The sequence below is a fragment of the Eriocheir sinensis genome, chromosome 36 (assembly GCF_024679095.1).
Source record: "Eriocheir sinensis breed Jianghai 21 chromosome 36, ASM2467909v1, whole genome shotgun sequence".
NCBI classification, from domain to species: domain Eukaryota; kingdom Metazoa; phylum Arthropoda; class Malacostraca; order Decapoda; family Varunidae; genus Eriocheir; species Eriocheir sinensis.
Genome location: NC_066544.1, coordinates 3,315,831 through 3,338,419, shown reverse-complemented (window position 1 = coordinate 3,338,419; position 22,589 = coordinate 3,315,831). Strand labels below are relative to the sequence as shown.

At 47.6% G+C, this 22,589-nt stretch overlaps 1 protein-coding gene across 2 annotated transcripts in view; it reads left to right on the top strand.

Moving 5' to 3' along the window:
* LOC127007627 (QRFP-like peptide receptor) overlaps nt 1-22,589 on the top strand; it is a 98,729-nt gene that overhangs the window by 53,109 nt on the left and 23,031 nt on the right. For both annotated transcript variants that reach the window (XM_050878780.1, XM_050878779.1), the window contains exons 5-9: nt 3,921-4,129; nt 4,201-4,276; nt 5,109-5,266; nt 5,765-5,914; nt 8,514-8,570. In XM_050878780.1, the coding sequence (XP_050734737.1) occupies nt 3,921-4,129; nt 4,201-4,276; nt 5,109-5,266; nt 5,765-5,914; nt 8,514-8,570 (650 nt within the window). The remainder of the gene's footprint in view (nt 1-3,920; nt 4,130-4,200; nt 4,277-5,108; nt 5,267-5,764; nt 5,915-8,513; nt 8,571-22,589) is intronic.

Genomic DNA, 22,589 nt, shown 5'->3' with positions numbered 1-22,589 from the left:
ACTGTGTACTGGTGAGAGGTGAAGTAAGCACAGCGTCACAACACACGTAACACCAACAAACCACTTTAACTCAAGCGGTTATGATTACAATAAGCTTTCTTGAAATCATGAAATAAACCAAATATTTTTGCGCGTTAAAGTTAAAGCTAAAGTTGGGGGCATACGCTGTAGCAGCGCGTGGCCTCGGTGCTCATCTCCGTAACATTGGCCCTTGAGCCTGTGGTGGGAGGGAGCCCATTACCCCGGGACACAGGGCCAGTGTGACATCCGGGTTACCACAGTTTACCTTCCCCAGGTTTCCCCAGGTACCCATTTATCCACTACCCCGACAGGGATGATGAACAGCTGGATGAGCTGCGCGCCGACTGCCCGGGCCAGGATTCGAACCCGGGCCCGCGGAGTAGAAGCCAGGCACGCTGACCACTAGACCACGGAGGCGTAAAGCGTGTAAAGGAGACCCGAAATTTGTCGGACCGGTTGGTTCACAAGAAAGGGGCGATTGATATATGATCAGCGTTTTAAGCGGGTCGATCCCTAGCGGTGTTCACCCCGCTAAGCTGAAAAGCAGTGCTGTGGAGTCAGCTGAGTGGCTGGCAGCTGGCACAGGTAGTAGTCGACCTAGTAGCTGAAAAAAAACGTTTACCTTTGCAGGCGAAACCACCAAGTTCAAATACTACGAACACGTGACAGCAGAAAAAAATTTTTTGAATGAATGAGAGAAAAAAAGATTGAGTAAATTTAAAATACTACACACAGTAGCTCAACCAAGACTGCACACACTTACATCGCTCCACCAATGTCCATCTAAGTAAAGTCACACACACACACACACACACACACACACACACACACACACACACACACACACAGCTCTGCGCTGCCAGGCTTCACGGCCTGGAAGGTGGATGTTCGGCTCCGCTCAGGCCCGGTGTATTTTTTTTTTTTTTTTTTTTTTTTTTTACAGCAGAGGAGACAGTGCAAGGGCGTAAAAAAAAAGAAAACAATAATGAAAAAAAAGCCTGCTACGTACTGCTCCTGAATAGAGTAGAGTGGCCAAAACGAGAAATCAATTTCGGGAGGAGAGGTGTCCTAATACCCTCCTCTTGAAAAACTTCAAGTCGTAGACAGGAGGAAATACAGATGATGTAAGATCGTTCCAGAGTTTACCAGCGTGAGGGATGAAAGAGTGAAGATGCTGGTTAACTCTTGCATAAGGGGTTTGGACAGTATAGGGATGAGCATGAGTAGAAAGTCATGTGAGGCGAGGCCGCAGGAGGGGGGGAGGCATGCAGTTAGCAAGTTCAGAAGAGTAGTCAGCGTAAAAATATCGATAGAAGATAGAGAGGCAACATCGCGACGGAATTTAAGAGGTAGAAGACTATCAGTAAGAGAAAGAGAGCTGATGAGACGAAGAGCCTTAGACTCCACTCTGACCAGAAGAGCCGTGTGGGTGGAGCCCCCCCACACGTGAGATGCATACTCCATACAAGGTGTGGCGTCGAATTCCGTCCTTCTATCGGGAAATGTCCCAAATTGAACTGCACATGCACGGACTTTGCTATTTTGTCCATTTCATTCACTGCGCTGTCTTTCAATAGCTTATACGGACTTTGCTATTTTGTCCATTTCATTCACTGCGCTGTCTTTCAATAGCTTATACTAAGCTTACCTTAGATCTCATGCTAATTTTCATGAAAATATTGCCAAATTCAAGGCTGCTATGGACCCCGTACACGTAGCTCAGCTACTAATGAATGGAGTTTTACAAAGATTTACAAAGACAATCAGACCACACAGACCCCATGGTCCAGACTAGGTGGTCTGTCCATAAACGTAAGTGATTCTATATTAATCAGATGGCTCCAAAACGTTGCATTTCTACTCTAGTTAATATTAAGTTCAATGAAGTGTCGGTCGAGCTTGTTTTTAAAGGAGTCAATCGTGTTACACTGGACCACTGAAGGTGGGAGCTTATTCCATTCTCGCACTACAACGTTGGTGAAGAAAAATTTGGTGCAATCTGAATTTACTTGTCTACATTTGAGTTTTATGCAATTGTTCCTCGTTCGCAAAGTGTCATCGATCATAAACAATTTTGTTCTGTCTACATTCGTGAAACCATTAAGTATTTTAAAACATTCGATCAGTTTTCCTCGGAGGCGGCGTTTCTCAAGAGAGAACATGTTAAGGGTGGAAAGCCTTTCTTCGTAAGATTTGCCGCGCAAGGAAGGGATCATTTTTGTTGCCCGACGCTGAACACCTTCTAATTTAGCAATGTCCTTTGCATGGTGGGGAGACCAAAACTGTACCGCATATTCCAAGTGGGATCTGACTAAACTATTGTAGAGCGGAAGTATTATATCTTTATTCTTGAATAAAAAGTTTCTTTTAATGAAGCCCAAGATTCTGTTCACTTTATTTGCTGCATCGATACATTGATGTGAGAATTTGAGGTTTGACGCGATTTTGACCCCGAGGTCCTTAACGCATTCAACGCTTGTGAGTTTAACGCCGCCCATTTCGTAATCGAACTTCTTATTCTTGTTCCAACTTGAAGGACCTGCCACTTGTCTACGTTAAAGGGCATCTCCCATCTATCCGACCAAGCTGAAATTTTGTGCAAATCCTCTTGGAGGCTTTGCCTGTCTTCGTCAGTGAGAACCGAGTTACCAATCTTTGTGTTGTCTGCAAATTTACTAATGCAATTATTGAGTCCAACATCCACATCGTTGATGTAAATAATGAAGAACACTGGGCCAAGAACCGAGCCCTGAGGGACGCCACTGGTGACCGGTGCCCACTCTTGAGTTAAATCCGTCAGTCACCACTTTTTGTTGTCTGTTGTTCAACCAATTCGCGATCCATTGGTTTACTTGACCATCAATGCCTATTTGCTTTAATTTATAAAGTAATTTATGATGTGGAACTTTATCAAACGCTTTCTGGAAATCAAGATGGACTACGAAAAGTATCCCATAAACCTGACCTTCAATCAGAAGAAAACTCTGAGGAGAAAGGACACCGATATTCTCCACTGACAAGGAGCGGTTACTGTCCCCTCTTGAGCAAGGGGTGTGGGGTGTGTGGTGTGTGAAGGTCCCAGCAGTACCCAAAGATCGACGAATGAGCCTTGCTCTAATCGGGAGGGTACTTGCTGGCGATGACGAGTCCAGCTTGTGATCAGGCCGTGGGTGAATCTCACTTACACACACACACACACACACACACACACACACACACATACACACATGTGCAGCTATATCCTCCTATTTTCTTTTCACACATCTCTATCCTTTTTTTTCACACCTACATACGTCCTGTTTTGTATTACTCTCTCTCTCTCTCTCTCTCTCTCTCTCTCTCTCTCTCTCTCTCTCTCACACACACACACACACACACACACACACACACACACACACATCCATATGCACACTCACGGCCATGCTGATTCTATTCTTGCCATCTCCACATTTATGTCTCCACTCTTTTTCCCAAGCCACACACTTAGTCATTCCCTCTCTTCGCCCATTCCTCTTAACCGCTCTTTCCCTTTCATTTATTTTTATTTCCTTTCTTCATTCCCCGTCTTCTTTTCTTGAGTCGTAACCTCCCATTGTTCCCTCAATTATTATCTTGTTACTTCACTCTCAACCACTCCTTGCCCTTCCTCTCGTTCTTCCTCCCTCCATCCCACTTGCTTCACTGTTGAAATATTTTACTGATGTTTGGGCAACAAGACCTCTGGGTTTGTGTGTGTGTGTGTGTGTGTGTGTGTGTGTGTGTGTGTGTGTGTGTGTGTGCAACATTAACATCTTGTGACCACATACACTAACACACATTTATGGGGTCGGGGCAATGAGACATACAATAGCCGCGTCTGCACCACCAATGTATACACAGGTACACACGTCCACACACAGGTACACATGGAGGTCGGGTCCCGTGTGCGCGCCTTCTGGTGTGTGCGGGACTGGGACTCGCCGCGGCTGTGGCGGGGCTACGAGACCTATATGATGGCCGTTGTGCTGCTGCTGCCCGCCTCCGTCATGGCCGCCGCCTACACGGCCATCGGCGGGGCCATCGTGACCATGGTGGCGCGCCGGCGGGCCATCACCGGCAAGGGCCAAATGTGAGTGTGTGTGGAGAGAGAGAGAGAGAGAGAGAGAGAGAGACTTACTCACCTTCCCTACCCCCGGACAGTGCTGACGGTGGATCGCTCTTGAACGACAACTCCCGAAGGCGACGACGTGACGCCCAAGACTCGGAGGTGCTTCAGGTGAGTCAGGGATCGTATCTGTAAAGACTCCTAAAAAAAAAACCCGTCGCTTCTACTAATGCGAGTAACTCCAGAGATTATACTTTTATGAGCCCTCTTTGCCCGCAACCAGATCACTAGTAGAAGAAATTGCGCTTTCTCTTATTACTAATATAGGCCTAAATGTAGGCTCTTTGATAAATATTTATGGGTTCAAAGTTATATATTAATTATAAAATTTACAAGTGTATAGATTTGAGTTTTGCTTAATTAGACCAGTGTCAGGCAGGGCGGGCTTTGAGGACCTGTCTACTTACCTTCTACCTAGTCTCTACTCTTAAATTAGTTCTGAGGTACTATATTCGTTCAGCGCATCACCTCGACTACGAAAATTCCTCCGTGGGTGCCGTCCATCTTCTGCCGCTTCCACTGTGGTGCTTGCTTATGCTGTCAAAATTTTACTCCTATGTTTATGCCGCCAAAAAACCCTCCGGGGTTCTTTTACCTCTCACGCGATGTAAGAGCAAAGCAATGATTCTAAGAGTAATCATAGGAGTCAGGAGACAAGGTGTGAGTGATCTTCCAACTGAAAGGAAAACTTCACTCATAGACCTGTTTATTATTATACGGGCACAGATTCTCTCTCTCTCTCTCTCTCTCTCTCTCTCTCTCTCTCTCTCTCTCTCTCTCTCTCTCTCTCTCTCTCTCTCTCTCTCTCTCTCTCTCCAAAACACACACACACACACACACACACACACACAGACACACACCTCCCTGATATCCCTTCTCTAATACACCTACTCCTCCATCCTCATTCCACCATCAATCTCTCTCCACAACCATTGCCGCCCAGGTGGTGTCGATGCTGGTGGTTGTGGTACTGCTGTTCGTGCTGTGCTGGTCGCCCGTGCTGGTGCTGAATGTACTGAAGGCCTACTCCGTGGTGCCTACCTACTCCCCAACACTCAAGCATGTCTCCACCGTAGCCGATCTTCTCTCATATTGTAACAGGTACAGTCATCAATGAAAGCTAATCGAACTCCTAGACATAAGACAATATGCAGATTATGAAATAGGCACACACTTCCTAACTGCATCAACTTCCGTCCTTTATTTTCTCTGATTCTACCCGCGGGCGTTTTTGTTTATTCTGCCTGTAGCGACTGTATACACTTTCTTAGGGGGTGTATGTATTATTTATTTGTGTGTGTGTGTGTGTATACAGGTGTTGTGATAATGGTGGTGGTGGTTGTGGTAATGATCATAAGATTGGGCAATTGATTTACCTTCATTGGTGGCTGTTTGGAGCTTGAGTCACGGGGGCGTCCTTTGGTGTGCATTAGGGATAATGGTGGGTGGCTTGAATGATATGTCACTTGAAGGAGTTGTGGTATAGCGCTGTATTAAGGTTATGAAAAAAAAAAACTGTCAAAAAAAAACCTCCCGACACACACACACACACACACACACGTAATCATAATACACACCTGCTTTGCTTTCATCCCACAGCTGCGTCAACCCTTTCGTTTATGGGTTCATGTCTAAAAACTTCCGCAAGAGTTTCAAGCAAGTGTTGTGTTGTCGCCATGGCCCTCCCCGCCCCCCCACACACCTGTCACTCACTCGAACCTCTATCATGCGCCACCACAGCGATTCCAGGTCAGTAGTAGTAGTAGTGGTAGTCGCAGTAGTAGTAGTAGTAGTAGTTGTAGTAGTAGTAGTAGTAGTAATAGTAAAAGTAGTAGTAGTAGTAGTAGTAGTAGTAGTAGTAGTAGTAGTAGTAGTAGTAGTAGTAGTAGTAGTAGTAGTAGTAGTAGTAGTAGTAGTAGTAGTAGTAGTAGTAGTAGTAGTAGTAGTAGTAGTAGTAGTAATAGTAAAAGTAGTAGTAGTAGTAGTAGTAGTAATAGTAAAAGTAGTAGTAGTAGTAGTAGTAGTAATAGTAAAAGTAGTAGTAGTAGTAGTAGTAGCACGAGTAATAGCAATCGTAGTAGTAGTAGTAGTAGTAGTAGTAGTAGTAGTAGTAGTAGTAGTAGTAGTAGTAGCAGTAGTAGTAGCAGCACGATTAATAGCAATCGTAGTAATGATAGTAGTAGTAGTAGTAGTAGAAGTGATAGTAGTACTAAAAGTAGTAGTAGTAGTAGTAGTAGTAGTAATATAAGTAGTAGTAGTAGTAGTAGTAGTAGTAGTAATATAAGTAGTAGTAGTAGTAGTAGTAGTAGTAGTAATATAAGTAGTAGTAGTAGTAGTAGTAGTAGTAGTTGTTGTTATCATTCACGATGTAAAACTTGTGTTGTATTCAGCTTGGAGTGTAAGGTCCTTTTCTAGGGGTGAAGGAAAAATAACATTCCTATCTTGCATCTGAGGAAAATGTTTGTTCTTAGAAATGTGTGTGTGTGTGTGTGTGTGTGTGTGTGTGTGTTATCCACCTACATGCTGGACGCATAATCCCCAGCCAGGATTGTCCCTGAATGAGCTTTCTTTTGAGCTCGGAGGACCGATCCCTGGGTACTGCTGGGACCTCACATACCACACCCCTCCATTCCCCCTTGCTCAAGGGGGGACAGTTACTGCTCCTATCAGCGAAAAACCTCGAACTTCAGCCTCCCATGTGTCCGGCAAAGGTGGTATCCACTGAATTATTAAGCGGTGTGTGTGTGTGTGTGTGTGTGTGTGTGTGTGTGTGTGTGTGTGTGTGTGTGTCCTCCTGTGGTGTGTGAGAGGTAAAGGTACGTTGTTCTCTACTTCACAAATACGCCTCAACTATTTTGTTCAGGAGTAGGCGATCAACATTTAGTTTATTTAACCAGATTGCCTACTGTTATATTTAATGCTGTGTTTTATATCGTCCAGAATCCAGTGTAAAAATTACCAGTCCTTTACAACATATACTCATCGCCATACGTGTTTCCCGCTCTCTCGTTGGACTGGTTGTAGTGGAGTGTATATTGGCGCATACTCTCGAGCCGAGCCGAACTCTTCAGAGAAAAGATGGCGACCTGGTGTCAGCCTATGCCACGATTCGTGGCATCGAGATTTTTGCCAAGTTCAGAGCAGATGCGGTGAATCATTTCCACGATGTGTTCATGAAAGCGGAAGAGCTTTGGGTCGAGGTGGAGTCATCGCATGACACCGTCCCTGTGCCACGACTCTGTGGACGACAGACCCAGCGATCAAATGTTCCGTGCGAGAATGCTGAGGAGTACTACCGCCGGGCGGTGTACATTCCGTTCGTGGACCACGTCTTGGCTGAGTTGAAGAGTCGGTTCGGCGACGACACAGTACCTGTCGCACTTCAGCTCAAGCAACTCCTCAAAGGCCCCGAAACGGATGTTGCGGCTGTTGCTTCAAACGGCGAAGCTCTATGAGCTCGAAATCGAATCCCTGACACTCCTGAAGGCGGAAGCGGAGCGCTGGGCATTATCTGTTCCGGTCTTCCAAACTATCAAAGAAGCCCAGGCACACGCCAGCACCAGCATGTTCCCCAATCTCGCCATTCTCTTGAAAACTCTGTTGACGCTTCCAGTCTCCAACGCGGAAGCCGAGAGGTCTTTCTCAGCATTGAAAAGCCTGAAAACCTATTTGAGGAGTACCGTCGGGCAAGAGCGCCTGAACGGACTTGCCCTGCTGTGTCCACTATGATATCCCCATTGCAGTCGAAAGTTCGGCAAATTCGGCGAAAAAAAACGCCGACTACTCTTTGCTAAGTGAGGCACTTGTTGAATCCTTGGAAATTTGTAAATATATTTCTTTAGATCAGCAAATCTTTGCAAATGTGTTGCCTCAATCCCATGTAAAAGAAGCCCAATAAGAATTCCTTTTTTATCTTCAGCTGCGTCTAATTTTACATATTAACTCTTTTTTGTAAAGTTTACATTTGTAATTTATATATGATCACCCTTGCTGCTTACATATCGAAATAAACGTTTAGTTTTCTTCGAATGCTAGTATGGTGATGATTTCTACCTGTTCAGATCTGCCTTTACACTGGTCGGATGTACAATTTGAATTGTTTCTTGTTATTGCTTGCCAGCTTAAATATTGATTGCACTTCACACACACACACACACACACATATATATATATATATATATAGAGAGAGAGAGAGAGAGAGAGAGAGAGAGAGAGAGAGAGAGAGAGAGAGAGAGAGAGAGAGAGAGAGAGAGAGGTAGTAGTAGTAGTAGTAGTAGAGGTAATTGTAATGCATCTCACCTTATAACTGACTCTATTCCTCAACAAATAATTGACTGTTTATTCGCAGTCGCGTGTGGAGCAGCCGAAGTGTCATCGCTCGCGTTACCTTCCCTCTCAACGCCAGGTGAGACAAATAGCGCAATACAATGATTACTGTTTACCTTAATTTCAACTTACCACCTCGACATGCCTCTTGTCATGTTTGTCACACACACACACACACACACACACACACACACACACACACACAGCTTTTATTTCATCGCTGACATTTGTATTTAGGAAGAGGAGGCATTATGTATTCTTCCATTTTGACAGTGAGACAAACGCTGATGCAGTGACTTTGAGGGGTGGATTGATGCCTTCGATAATAATTGCCCAAGCATAATCATGGAATATCACTGACATGACTGTGTCAAACCGGCGATTACTCCTTGAGACTGATAGTTGGCCTATAACCTGAATAGTCGGTTAATTAAAGTCAACTCCGGCCATACGGGCATATGGCACGCTTCCCAGGACCCAACCCTGTTCATTGGACGTTTTCTGTATGGGACAACCCAAAGTGCATGGAGGAGGCCAAGGGGCAGAGGTAATTGTCGCATCGCCTCCGGTGTGTTGTAACTGATAGCCTCCAGGACTGAACTCGCCATCGCCAAGAATTTGGTTGCCCCTACAAACGGGCGCGTACCAATGGATTCCGGCATCGGCTTTGGTGTTGGTAGTCCATGGATCGGGGCTCCAGGGTAAATGCTGCTTCAGTGCTACAGTCTTGGGCAACGGTCGCATGCGGCTCTTTCAAGAGACCTTATTAAGTACAGTTGGCATGTTGTTTAAAAGTGTGTAATACTTGTGCAGTCGTGGTAACAAACTTTAAACGATTGACAATATGTTGGTGGCATATTAGATTAAAGGAGGGGCATCATAAATATAATAGTTTATTTTATGGCATCTGCTATTTTGATTATTATTATTATTATTATTATTATTATTATTATTATTATTATTATTATTAATTCAAATTATTATCATTATTATCACTTATTATTTTAGTGTAATTCACATTCTTGTCTTGTCTGTGAGTATATTATCTAGCTCCCATATGGAGGAGGAAATATTAATGTTTCGTAGTTTCCATTCACAATTTACACTGCGGCTCCAGCAAGACTGCTTTTCTGCTAAGTTTGAAGAAACTGGCTCTTATGGGTTACAGACCTCTGGCTTAGATGATTGGTCTCGTTGTGTTCATACACACCAACACCACCACCAACAACAACAACGAAACGAAGTAACCTTTAAGATTAGCGGGACTTATTCTCAAATCGAAGCATTGAATCATTTAAAACTTGTCCAGTTTGAACACAATCGTCGAGTTTGAACACAATCGACAACAATGAACGGCAGTTTGAAGATTATTGGGGCGACTTGTAGCATCGACGGTGGGAGTAATGTTTGTCAAGATTATTCGTCATTGGAATAAGCTTCCCGCCTCCAGACAAAATTAGAAGTATTGACTCTTTTAGTTCAAGTACATGTTAGGTGAAGATGAAAGAGGGAGGAAAGGAAAGGGGAAGAAAGAGGAAGATAAGGAAAAAGATGAAGAACAGAAGAGTGGGATCAAAAAATATCATAGCGATTGAGTTTAAGTATAATTGGTAGACAAGATAAAAGAAGGAAGTAAAAGAAAGGGAAAAAGAAAGAGGGAGGTAATAAAGTGAAAGAAATAATCAGAGAAGATGAATGGATATGAAAGATTGAAGAAAATGGATATGAAAGATTGAAGAAAAAGGAAGAAGAAGGGACTGAGGAGGCTATAGTTTTTTTTTTTATTCCTTCCTGCCTTCCATAACGATTGGGTTGATTTGAAGGTTACTCTCGTCTACTATTATTCCTAAGAGAATTATTCATCTGTACGTACATTCTAAACTACCCTCCTACGGATTATCTCCCTCTGTTCTTCTCCATTTTCCTCTCAGGCCGATCTATCTCTGCTGTGGTAGGCTACTCTTGTCGAGATAATTGCACATACCGATTGTAAAGGCTGGACGTTCGGAGCTCCGTCTCGCCGTTCCAGCCGCCAGGACTCTGTTCGTAAAAAAAGGGATTCACCAGGGGGGGGATCAACATACACAGGCTTTAGATATTCCCATGTAATAACCAAACACCAGAACACAGTACAAAGTAGTCCCTCTCGCCAGTAGGCCTAATCTAGCGATGACGCCCCTGGACCGGCGGTGGCGTCGCGGGGTGGTGTCGAGTTCCCCGGATAACAAGGAGCCAGTACAACACAGTGCAGCACTGCCCTCGTCCGTAGGACTAGTCCGGTGATAACGTGCCTGATCCGGTGGTGGTGTTAAGAGATGGTGTAGAGTCACCTTGCAGCGGAGAAGGGGTGGAGGTGTGCTGGCGAGTTCCACTTGCCCAAGGTTCAGGAACATCCCCGGGTGAGGTGAAGCAGCAAGCAGGCCGGTTGGCGGCTGGCTGCTCTCTGCCGGGTGGTCGGCGCTGCCTCGCCTCGTGCCGAACTTGGGCAGCGGCTTCGAATCCCTAGCTGCTCCGAATCCCGGTGGTTAAGTAGTCTGGTGTGGTGTACTATTAACGAGTGTTGGGTCGTCGTAGTGGTTGCCCTCACACTGATGTTACTTAAGAGTTCGGTTGGTTTGAAGGCTCCATACATACACGATTTTATCTATGAGCCAGTTGTTGCCTATCTTTCTATTTTGAATGAATTAAAGAAATCAAACAAGTCCCGTAGTAAGCGACGATGTAATTGAAAGTTTAGAGGAAAAAAGAAAAAAGCGGAAGAGTAAGAATGTAACGGGGTACCGGGGGGCGTTTAAAGGGCGTTGATTAAGACTTCAGCTTCCTTAAGGTGAATATATTCGTAGCCTATATGTACAAGGAGCGTCGTAGCGAGAGCGACTGCCGTTGTATGTCAGTCGGACTCTCGTTAAGGAGTGACGGTACAGGTTGGAAAATAATTGTTACAATTGGTCACGTACGTCAAGGTGACCTCCACGCACTATGAAATGCGATGTATACAAACTGAGACGATAAACACTGACGGACGACATTCCTATAAGGTGGCGTGATTTATCTGTCGTGGGTTTTTTCCATTGACAATTGTATGCCTAATTCGTGGTGATATTAAATAAAAATAATAATACATTGATATCCTACTATACCACTGCTCGGTCACCTACCAGAGATCGCGACCTCGCGATATTTAAAAATCTAAATAGCAGTCTACTAAGTAGTTACCATTAACATACATAGTGGGAGTTTGTTAAGCAGACTGCCTATGATACAATTACATTAAAACACTGGCTATGTAAGAACATATGTATCGGCATAATATAAATAGTGAGAGGTAAAACACAACGTGTGTGACATGAAACATAAGAAATCTCTCAAAAGATAAATATAAGGACACAAGTAGAAGAAGCTATCAACTGGCATAGTTACAGACAATGAAATGTTCATCTAGCTCCTAAAAAAAAATACAGTAGTGAAACATAGTACAATGTTAAGTATAGGAGCAGGGGAATGCCAGGTTTCTGTTCTCTGACTTGCTTGAGAATAGAAAAAACTACCTTGTCAGTGGCCTCCTTGCATCCAGTCGCCGTGTCTGCACAACCAAATAATCGTGCAGGACAGAGTTCCTCCTAATAAGGTAGCACATGACGACGAGACTGACGAACATTAGAAACATTGGTACAAAAAATCCAGGATACAAGTAGGGGAGATGCAGGTATTCAGGCAGCGTTTCCTCCAGGGTTTCCGCAAACTCTGTTTTGTTCGCGAAAGACAATGAATTAAGGGAATTAGTCACATAAGAGATGCTGGAGAAGTGAATGTTATCGAGAGACCGTAGAGGAAACACTCGATCGGAAATATTGGCCGTGAAAACCAAACGGATCCGAGACGGGTACGTTGTTATGTTAGTGGAGCGGATATAGCATGCTTCCGCTATGGCATAGTGACCAGTAACCCGTTGATAAGTGGTACCCTCCGGGCAGTTGACTGATACATAGAAGGACTGAGGGACATAGAAATAATGCAGACCCTGAAAGTTCTTATGGAAAACAGGTGTTGGTGGTAGCTGCTTGTAAGGGCTGCTGTTGTTTGATAAATTTATTAGGCAATAGCCTCAGACATTATGTACAAGATCAGCTGAATACAATTGTGATCAAGGGCGGATTTTAACTAAACCAATGGACACACACACACACACACACACACACACACCTATGAAAACCCCCCAAATCGAGGGTGGCGCACCAGGATTACATCAAGAGAGTCGTGGTTCAGGAGGTGGCGGCAGACAGCATCCAGCGGCTGTCCCTGGGGTAGCAATCCACGAACAGTGGGGCAGGCCAGGCAGTAGTGTTCGATGGTGTTTGACAGCGGTGAGTGGCACAGACGACATTCGGTGAACACAGGCTCCCCCTCCACTCCGGCGACCTGCCACGGTGGACGGTAGCCTAACCGCAGACGTGCGGAAACAACTTTGTGTCTCCGAACCATGAGGCCCCGGCGACGGTACGAGTACTTGTGGCGGCAGACGGCCTCATAGTGGTTGATGGTGATGCTGTGAGGCTTCTCTGTATCCCTACGACGCCGAGCAGGAAGAAAGGCGGCAGAGCGGACTCTGGAGAGGTTGCAGGGCAGGGAGAGAGGACGGGCATCACCACGTGGAGGTAGGCAGCAGGCTTCCTTGGCAAGGCGGTCAGCAGTGGCATTATGGCATAAACCCACATGAGATGGCACCCATAAAAATTTGACGTGCAACTTACGAGCATTCATTAAAGATAAAAAGGACAGGATCTGTTGAACGACTTGAGGGTGGGTGGGATGGACAGCAGACAGGGACTGAAGGGCAGGCTTTGAATCACAAATAATAGCAGCATTTACTCCCCTTTGACAAACGAGACTGACAGCTTCTAGTATGGCATACAGCTCACATAATGTGGAGCTGGAGTGGTCATGGAGGCGACGGCCAACCCAACCTCCAGGAGGCGGCTCCAAGTCAGGTGAGAAAACCGCACAACCAGCTGCACCGTCCGATTGCAGTGACCCGTCAGTGTAGAGACGACGTGGAGCTGCGATGGAGGACGTCACTGTCGCTACGTGTTCCAGGGCCAACTGCAGCTGTAGGGGAGGCGGGTCCGACTTGGATGTAGGAGTTAAGCTGACTTCTGGCGTTGGCAACATCCACGGGGGCGGGCCAGGGGGCACGTCAGCAGCACGGACATCCAAATCAAGACTGCGAATCAAGGAAGAGACAGCTCGAATAAGGGTACGACCTGCGGGCAAGATAGGAGGAACAGGTCGAGCGGGTCCAAGCGACATCCTGATCAGCTGCGAGTAGTGGGGCGAGAGATGTGGGAGATGGAGGCACTTAACAGTGAGGCGAGTAACATTGGAATAAATTCTCTCGACCAAGGGTGGAAGACTTAACTCGCATTGCATGTTTACAATCCTTGTAGACATGGGACACCCAAGAATAACTCTCAGCGCTCTGTTCTGAAATTTCTCCAAGGGCTCTAAAGTCGTTCGGGGAAGTTGTACCAAGGCAGGGGAGAGGTAATCAACGACAGAGCGAATAAAAGTAATATATATGGTCCTGGCCACAGGAATGGAGATGTCCGAAGAGTTGTTTGTGAGCCACTGGAGTGGTTGAAGCCGTCTCTGAAGGCGATCCAGCAAGTCACGAATGAGAGGATGGGTTTGACGCCCGGCGGGGACGACTGGCGAGATCTTGACAGGTGCGCCGAGGTAGCAGTACTGGGAGCACAAGGGAATGGCAGTCCCACCGACGGAGAAGTCTGGCAGAGTGGCAGGAGGGCGGCAGGAGAATATTCTACTCTTATCAGGAGAGACAATAATACCACAGTTAGAGGATGACACGGAGAAGGAGGCAAGAAAAAGTTGAAGGTCCCTTGGTGAGGTAGAATGAACACATATGTCGTCAGCGTAACATGAAATCGTAATGCCAGGAATGTCAGGTAGAGAAGTGAGTAGCCGATGCATTAAAATATTAAACAAAAACGGACTTAGAACACCCCCTTGAGGTGTACCAAGGAGAAAACTTCTCGAGTGACTGTATGCACCGCTGAAGAACACTCGGGAGGTCCTGTTACTGAGGTAGCCCCTGATCCACCGTAAGAGATTACCCTTAATACCAAAGTCAACGAGCTGGTCCAAAATTATGTCCCTGTTAGCGACATCAAAGGCACTCTTCAGGTCAACGAAAGCCACCACGCTGTCCCGGGAGAGACGAGAGTACAGGTCGACGAGACAGTGGTGTGTGCTGCGCTGAGGAAGGAAGCCAAACAGTCGGGGCGAAAGGCGGTCCTGGAGGCGGTACATAAGACGGTTAAGTAAGATTCGTTCCATAACTTTGCAGAAACAAGAAGTAAGGGAAATAGGTCTGAACTTTGCTGTACCTGGCTTGGGGATGGGTATGATGGTGCTGCTGGTCCAGGCTTGTGGTACACAACCGTCGCGAAGGCAAAGATTGTAGAGTAGAAGCAGAGGGTTCCCGGGAACTTGTTGCAGCAGGCGTAGTACTGTGTAAGTTATACCATCATCACCAGGAGACGAAGCTTTACCTCTAGAGAGCACGGCGCAGCTCACTGGCGGTGATCGGCTCGGACTCGTCGTCATCCGGGTGCAATAAGGCTGACATGAGACGGAGCCGTCGGACAGTAGCACGGGAGGAGAGGGCGTCTTGTATGTGGGCGGGAAGGCTGGCAGGGTTAGACTGTTCCGACCATGTGTCTACTAGTTGCTGCGCGTAGGCGGCGGGAGTGTGGTGAAGGGCAGTTGAGGGAGTCTTCTTAACCACCCGACGGATGAGGCGCCACATGGAGGCCACACTCGTCTGCTGGTTAATGCTGTCTGTGAACTTCCGCCAGGACTCTGTAATGACGCACTCTTGTAATGCCACAAGAGCGTCCCTTGACTCTTGGTATCGACGGAGCAGCTCAGGAGTAGGGTTTGCTTGAAACAGAAGACCAGCACGCTCAGCTTCTTCCCTTGCCTCTTGAATGCGCAAGTCTAATGTCCAGGGGTGAGCAGCAGGGCGACGCTGGAGGTGTGGCCGTGAGATATACAACCTGTGAAAGTCATGGGTGGCAGAGACAAGAGCGGAATATAGCTGATCAGGTGAAGTAACGTTAAAGGTAGGCAACACGTGGGTTATATAGGCGATAAATGTCGGGCAATACTTAGGGGGCACATTGATTCGTAGTCGAGAGGCAGAATTGGTTGACAGAGAAGGTAGAGAATAGCAAAACCGAAGGGCAACGTGGTCAGAAAATAAAGCCGGCACAGAGGAACATTGGACCTGAGATGTTACCAGGCCAGAGGTGAGGACGTGATCCAGCGTACCACCCCGGGAGTGAGTGGCGCCCCCGGTGTCCCAGCGCGTCAGATGATGCCTTCGGATGTAAGATAGGAGTCGTAGTCCAGGGTAGTTTGTGCAATCAGATCGATCACCTAAGTCGGGATGCCTCGCGTTGAAGTCCCCGAGATATATCATACCGCGCACCGTAGGAGGTGGAAGAGCTGCAAGGTTGAGGCGAGCAGGGGCAGAGTACACATTGCATATCTGAAGGAGGCCGCCCCCAAGCGTGATTTCAAAGAGCTGAAAGGTCGTGTCAGGATCTGTAGATGTGCGGAGAGGGCGGTGAGGCAAGGAACAATGAATGTACGTCAGGAGGCCATTCCTTACCATGTGGACGTACGGAACGTACCCTGTGAGAGGAGGAGCTTGCCCAGCGGGGAGCGGCCGACCTGGAAATGCCTCCTGTAGCAAAATGACGTTTGGATGGTGTTGATACACATAGGCCTTGAGCTGGGCAAGCTTGGCGTGGTTGGTGATGCCACAAACATTCCAAGATATGATATCAAGTTGGAAATTAGCGTCGAATCTTACCCTTTGAGAAGTGAGACCGGTGAGGAGTGGAGGTAGACGAGCAACCTGAGGGAGACATGGCAGAGGCAGGAGGTGTCTGGTAGAGCTTCTCAAGTCGAGCACAGATGGTGTCCATTTTTTCTGTGAGGGAGGAGACTGCGGTGACGACGGCCTCCTGAGCTTCGACCATGGTGTTGAGCTTGGAGGCAGTAGCTGCCTGGGCGGCAACCAGCTCGTTGATCCTGGCGTCGAGGGCGGAGAAACGGTCCTCCATAGTAGTGACACGAGCCTGGAGGGAAGAAATGGCCTTACGAAGTGCCACATCCTGTGGAGAGGCAGAGTCGGTGGGGTTAGCAGTCTTATTAGACAGCGGTGGCAGAGGTGGTGGTGGTGACGCTGTCGAGGAGGTACGAAGCGGGGCCTGGCGCCGAGCACAGCCGTGCCACACGTTAACCCCCGGCTGAAGGCACCGTGGGCACTTGCAGAGGGACACATCCTTTGGTGGTTGAAGGTCGGAGGAGGTGGAAGCAGCTGGACGGGAACTCTCGTTCTTGACCGGGCATGTCCTCGTGTCGTGAGCAGCAGCACACCAGGCACACTTCAGTGAGGCAGAGCAGTACCTGGAGATATGGCCAACGCCCCAGCACCTGAAACACCAAGGCTGATCATTTTGGAGCTTACGCACCTCACAGGGGGGCAGACACGGAAGGAAGTCGAAGGCCATAGTGGGTGGAGGCGGGTCAGGAAGGCTCCACACCACAACAATCCTGTTAATGGGGGAGCCGTTTTGGATGAAGCGTCTTGCCGAGTAAACGCCTTGGTGACCCTCAGCAAGACGCGGGTCTACGTCAACAGGGTAACGGGTAAGGATGTAGCTGGGGAACTTGCGAGGCCTGTCAGGTGAGTCCATTGGGGTGAGAGGCAGCGACAGGAACTCCCCAGCCTGAACGCGGGAGATGATGTCAGTTCGCTGCCGGGAGATATAAACAAACCTGGAGGTGACGGCAGCCATCTTGACCTCGGCCATATCGCGCTGGAGGTGGAAGGCTTTAGTAACCTCCGACAACCATCGGAGCTTCGTGTCGGTGGACGGGTTGCCAGGGAAGGATAGCTTGACATACGTGTCTCGTGGGGCGAAAGCTGGGAGGTTGGCGGATGTCCGGGAGGCGGCAGGGGTCGAGGCAACAGGAAGAGGCAGAGGAGGAGTCGTGTCAACACCCGTGGGGGCACTTTTTGCAGTCTTGGCCAGAGGGCGGAGGCAGTCCTCAGTGGCTGCGTCGTGTGAGTCGTCTGAGTCGTCTGCGGGCCGTTTGGTGGTGATCGGTTTACCATGGCTGGGAGTGGACGACGACAGGTGGGAGACAAGGTTCGGCAGCTCGGGCCAGTGGTTCACTGCGGGTGAGTCGTCCTCGTCAGACATGGCGAGGTCATTCTCGAGTGTAGAAGCCCCGGACTCGGAGTAACTGTTATCCATCGAGGCAGGCAATGCCTCGATAGAAGGTGGGTGAAGCAACAAGGGCTTGCTGGCACAGTTCAGACTCCAGCAGACAACAGCTGTGTGTGAAGTCTCGAAGACTTGAACCACAGGTAGAATGTAGGAGGAGCGAGCGGAAGTCCGTACTCAACCAAGGTTGGAGCAGGAATGCTTGTAAGGGCACAGGGAAAGAGCGTCAGACGCGTTCACGCGGGTGAGGGCGATCTCGCATACCCCTCCCCGAACTGGTAGGAAGGCAAAGAGAGACGCAGAGCAATAGAATCGCCCGAAGACCTTCTCCTTGCAATATTGCAAGAGTGAGAAGCTACCCGTTGAATACAGAGCGAAATCCTTCGCGATTAGAACAAGAGACGGGGACGTGTCCAGGGCTAACACACTGTCCTTAGCTGAAAAAGGGAACGGGACAATTTCGTGTGCCTCAAACACGTCCGCCGTCTGAAATGGAACATGAATGATTATGGCATCGGGGGTGAGGCTAACTCAATCAAGGGGTAAAAATATTGACTCATGTCTGGGTTGAATAAAGGTGTTAGGCTATAATTTTGATACCCAATATGGATAGTCGTTCTCAAATCGTGTAGAAGGAACAAGGCAGGTGTGACTCTACCGTGCGCTGCATCTACCATGTTGCTAATAACCTGCTGATTTGCCGTTGCGACAAAGTTAATGACGTTTTCCAATACATGCAAAGCCTGATCTAGGAGGAGAAACTGATTCACCTGGTCGATCTGTTTGACAACTATGTTGATAACCTCTACCATCTTATTTGTTTGCTCTAGCAGTTCCTCAATGTGAGTATGCAACCGCGAAAGTTTTCTACAATTGGCGTTGATCACCCTGCGATTTCGGGCAGCAAAGGAAAGTACATGAGCGTAGTGGTTCCGCAAATCGCGTACGTCCTCGTCGGTTGCCGTACCGAAGAGGAACCTTGAGGCGGACCCGACGATGTTGAGCAACCCCCTCTTTACCCGAGAGTGAACTGAGTGAAAACTATAATCCATGTCTACCTCATCAACTTTTCCCCGTAAGAACAGAATCCTATCCTCCAGTAGTTGACAAAGATTCAGAGAGTTGGTACTAGAAGGTGCCTTTGATTCCCTAGTCTTGGTAGCCCGTATGGCGTCTGCCATGCCGAGTAGTTTTTTCTGAGACTATCCTGATTGTGTCTGTGGTGCTGGTCAAGGAAGTATATGGATATTTTACGAGGAGCACATCTTCTATGAGGAAGACCTCTCCTATGTGTGCCGTGAGGGCGCCAGGCTTCAGGGGGATGGGTGTCGTTGCAAGCAGGGAGCCGAGGGACAACACGATGATCAGAAAACGCAACATCATGATCTGAAAGTGGTGGGAATGAAGTATTTAAACCCGTGGTCTCACGTTATAGCTATGGGTGTTGGGATTATCTTGTTGAACATTTGACTCTGAGGGGGAATTACCAATATCAAGGTCCAAAGGTGAGGGAATTACTTTCAGACGATCACTGTGAACTTCTAGACTGACTCCACTATTCGACTCGAGAACCTCGAACCGATTTCCCCTGACATTCCGAACAATTCGGTAAGGACTCATAAATTTAGCCCCCAATTTCGAACTCCTTTCCGCTTGCTTAATCATGACTGTGTCACCCTCTTTTAATTCCACCGGGACGGCCTGTTTGCGTTGTTTTGACATAATTTCAACCTTCGTAGCTTTTAACGTACACCTAACCTCTGAGTGTATCTTGGAAAGCATATGCATCTGCTGTTGTGCGTACCTATCAATGTTGTAGAGAGGTTGTTGTGGTTTTGTTAGGAAGTCGTAGGGAAGACGTTTCTCCACCCCATATAAGATGTAGTATACTTCCCCATAGAGCCGTTTACCGACGTATTTATGGAAGCGGCTATATGCGATAGCCAATCCTCCCAGTTATCGTGGAGATCGTTCGCGATAGGCCTGAGGACCTGTAAGATTTTCCTATTAGCCCTCTCCGCCAACCCATTAGCAGCTGGGTGGTAAGCTGTGATGAAGGATTGCGTGATGTTAAACTGAGCGCATATTTCGCTCAAGACTGAGTTCCTAAACTCGGTGCCATTGTCACTCAAAAGAATTCGAGGAGACGAATGTGGACACAACACGTGAGTCACGAGGGCATGAGCCACGCGTGTGGCTGTCTTGTCCTTGAGAGGCGCTAGAACTAGAAACCTAGATAACTGGTCGACGCACACCAATAAGTAGCGCGAACCATGTTGGCTCTGGGGGAGCTGTAATAAGTCTATATTAACAACATCCCAAGGCGCCTCTGGTATTGGGTATTGCAACATAGGTGCTGGCCCTTTTACGAACCCCTTGTGCTCAGCACAAACGACGCAATGTGCGACATGTTTTTCTACATCAACCCGTAATGTGGGCCAGTAGAATTTTCGTCTGGTGACAGATAGCGTCTTGTCTCTTCCTGGGTGACCCGCAATGGGTGTGTTATGGACCAGCTTAAGCGTCACGGGGACGTATTTGTCTGGGATGACCAGTTGTTCTACAGTTACAGGTTTGGCTGGCCATGACCTACAAAGGAGGTTGTCCTCTGATAGGAAGAATTGTGAAAAGGGAACTGGCAATTCAGGAAGGTTTGTTTCGTCTCCCGACTCGAGGGCGCAAATTAACCTCTTCCACGCAGGGTGGTCTCGCTGAGCAGTGTGTAGCTCAGGTGAAGTGAAGTTGTGGATGACCTTCTGGGGTGGTAATCGCGCCTATCGGAATATTCCGAGATAAGGCATCTGCGACCACATTTGTTTTCCCGGTGATATATGTTATCTCCGGATTGTATGCTTGGATCGTTAAGAACCATCTTGCCAGACGACCGTGTAGGTTTTTCCCCTTGAAAAGATCAGTTATGGCCGCGTGGTCTGTATACACCACAATTTTGTACCCCATCACTATGTCTCGAAAATGCTTCAGAGCCCACAAAATGGCAAGAGCCTCTAGGTGGTTAACAGAATAATTATTTTCCGGAGCTGTTAGTACTCGACTGGCGAACGCTATTATATGCTTTTTGCCGGACTTATCTGTTTGCATAAGAGCGGTTCCTAGTCCACTAGCCGAAGCGTCGGTACAAAGCTGAAAGGGGTCCTTGAAATCCGGAAAGACAAGGACTGGAGCCTGTGTAAGCGCTTTCTTTAAATCCTCAAAGCTCGTTTGTTGAGCTGGGAGCCACTGAAATGGTACGCCTTTCTTTAATAGATGGGTTAGGGGACTCGCGCGTCCTGCGAAGTAAAGGCCTGTAATAACCTGCGACACCCAAGAAAAACCGTACCTTGTCCGCAGACGTTGGCTGAGGGAACTCGGCAAAAGCTTTTATTTTGTCGTCCACTGTGTGGATGCCGAATTCGTCCACGACATGCCCCAAGAACTTGATCCGAGGCATTAAAAATTCACATTTGGTGATTTTGAGCTTTAATCCGACCTCTTGAAGTCTGTGTAGGACTGCTTTTAGTGTTTCCATGTGTGCATGCACGTCTTTACTTCCTATGATGATGTCGTCTAAATACACATAGACAGAGTTGCCCAGCAAGTCACCAAAAATATTGTTCATTGTCCTTTGGAGGGTCAAGGGAGCTCCTTTGAGCCCGAACGGCATCCTCATCCACTCATAGTGGCCATGAGGCGTGCTGAAAGCCGTTATTTCACGTGACTCGGGGGCCATGGGCAGTTGCCAGTAGCCACTGACCAGACCAAGACTCGTAAATACTTTATTTCCTCTACCGAGACACATCAGAAGATCTCTAAGAACGGGAAGCGGAAAATGATCATCCACGGTCGCGATGTTCACACGCCGGAAATCAATCACAGGACGATAAGAACCGTCTTTCTTTGGAACCAGAAACAAGGGTGAATTCCACGGGGTATTCGATTCTTTGATGACACCTTGCTCTAACATTTCAGAGATAAGTTGTTGCACAACCTCCCTCTGACTGTGGGGGAGTTTGTACGCATTGATATATATAGGATTGGTATTGGGTTTTAACTTAATGTGGTGTTCAGCACACTGCGTAACTCCAAGCGGCTCGCCTGGTAGAGCAAGCGCCCCCCTATAATGTTCCAGTAACTGGACTAAGGTTGGTTTAATTTCGGAATAGTGTGCAACTTTTAGGAATGCCTCTAAATTAGCTGTGTCTTGTTCGGGAGAAGCCTGACACGCCGAGGTTATGCCTGAGACTTGGGCTGAAGGGTATTCAGCTGGTTCCGGGGCGACATTTCTCCCATACACTAGACACTGGCATAATCTAACACCGGGTTTTAAGGATACAGGGGATCCAGACGTGTTTATTACCAATGCCTCAGCAAAACTTCCCTCCTTGACTGTCGCGAGAGTCACCTCCACCGTCACGCAGTGTATGTGAGGAGCTCCGTCGATACACACATCACTGCCCGTTGGAGGGGCGTTAGGCAACCGGATTTTAACAAGTTTTGCAGCACGATCCGGAACTATTTGAGGACCTTCTACGACTGCCGTTACTGTCCGCCACAAGTCTGTAATGTTTTCATGTGGTTTGACCGTAAGAGGTGACACTTGGGCGGTGGCAGACCCTGAGTCTGTGGTGGGTTGGTCATTTTCCCCCTCTGAGGGCGGGATTACAGGTGACATAGGCGATGGATTTACCATCCCCTGTATGCGTCGTCCTTGATACACGATCGGGTTGCTTTCAGGGTTTATGGTTATGTGCAGGTCTTTCATGGCGTTTAATCCTAAGATC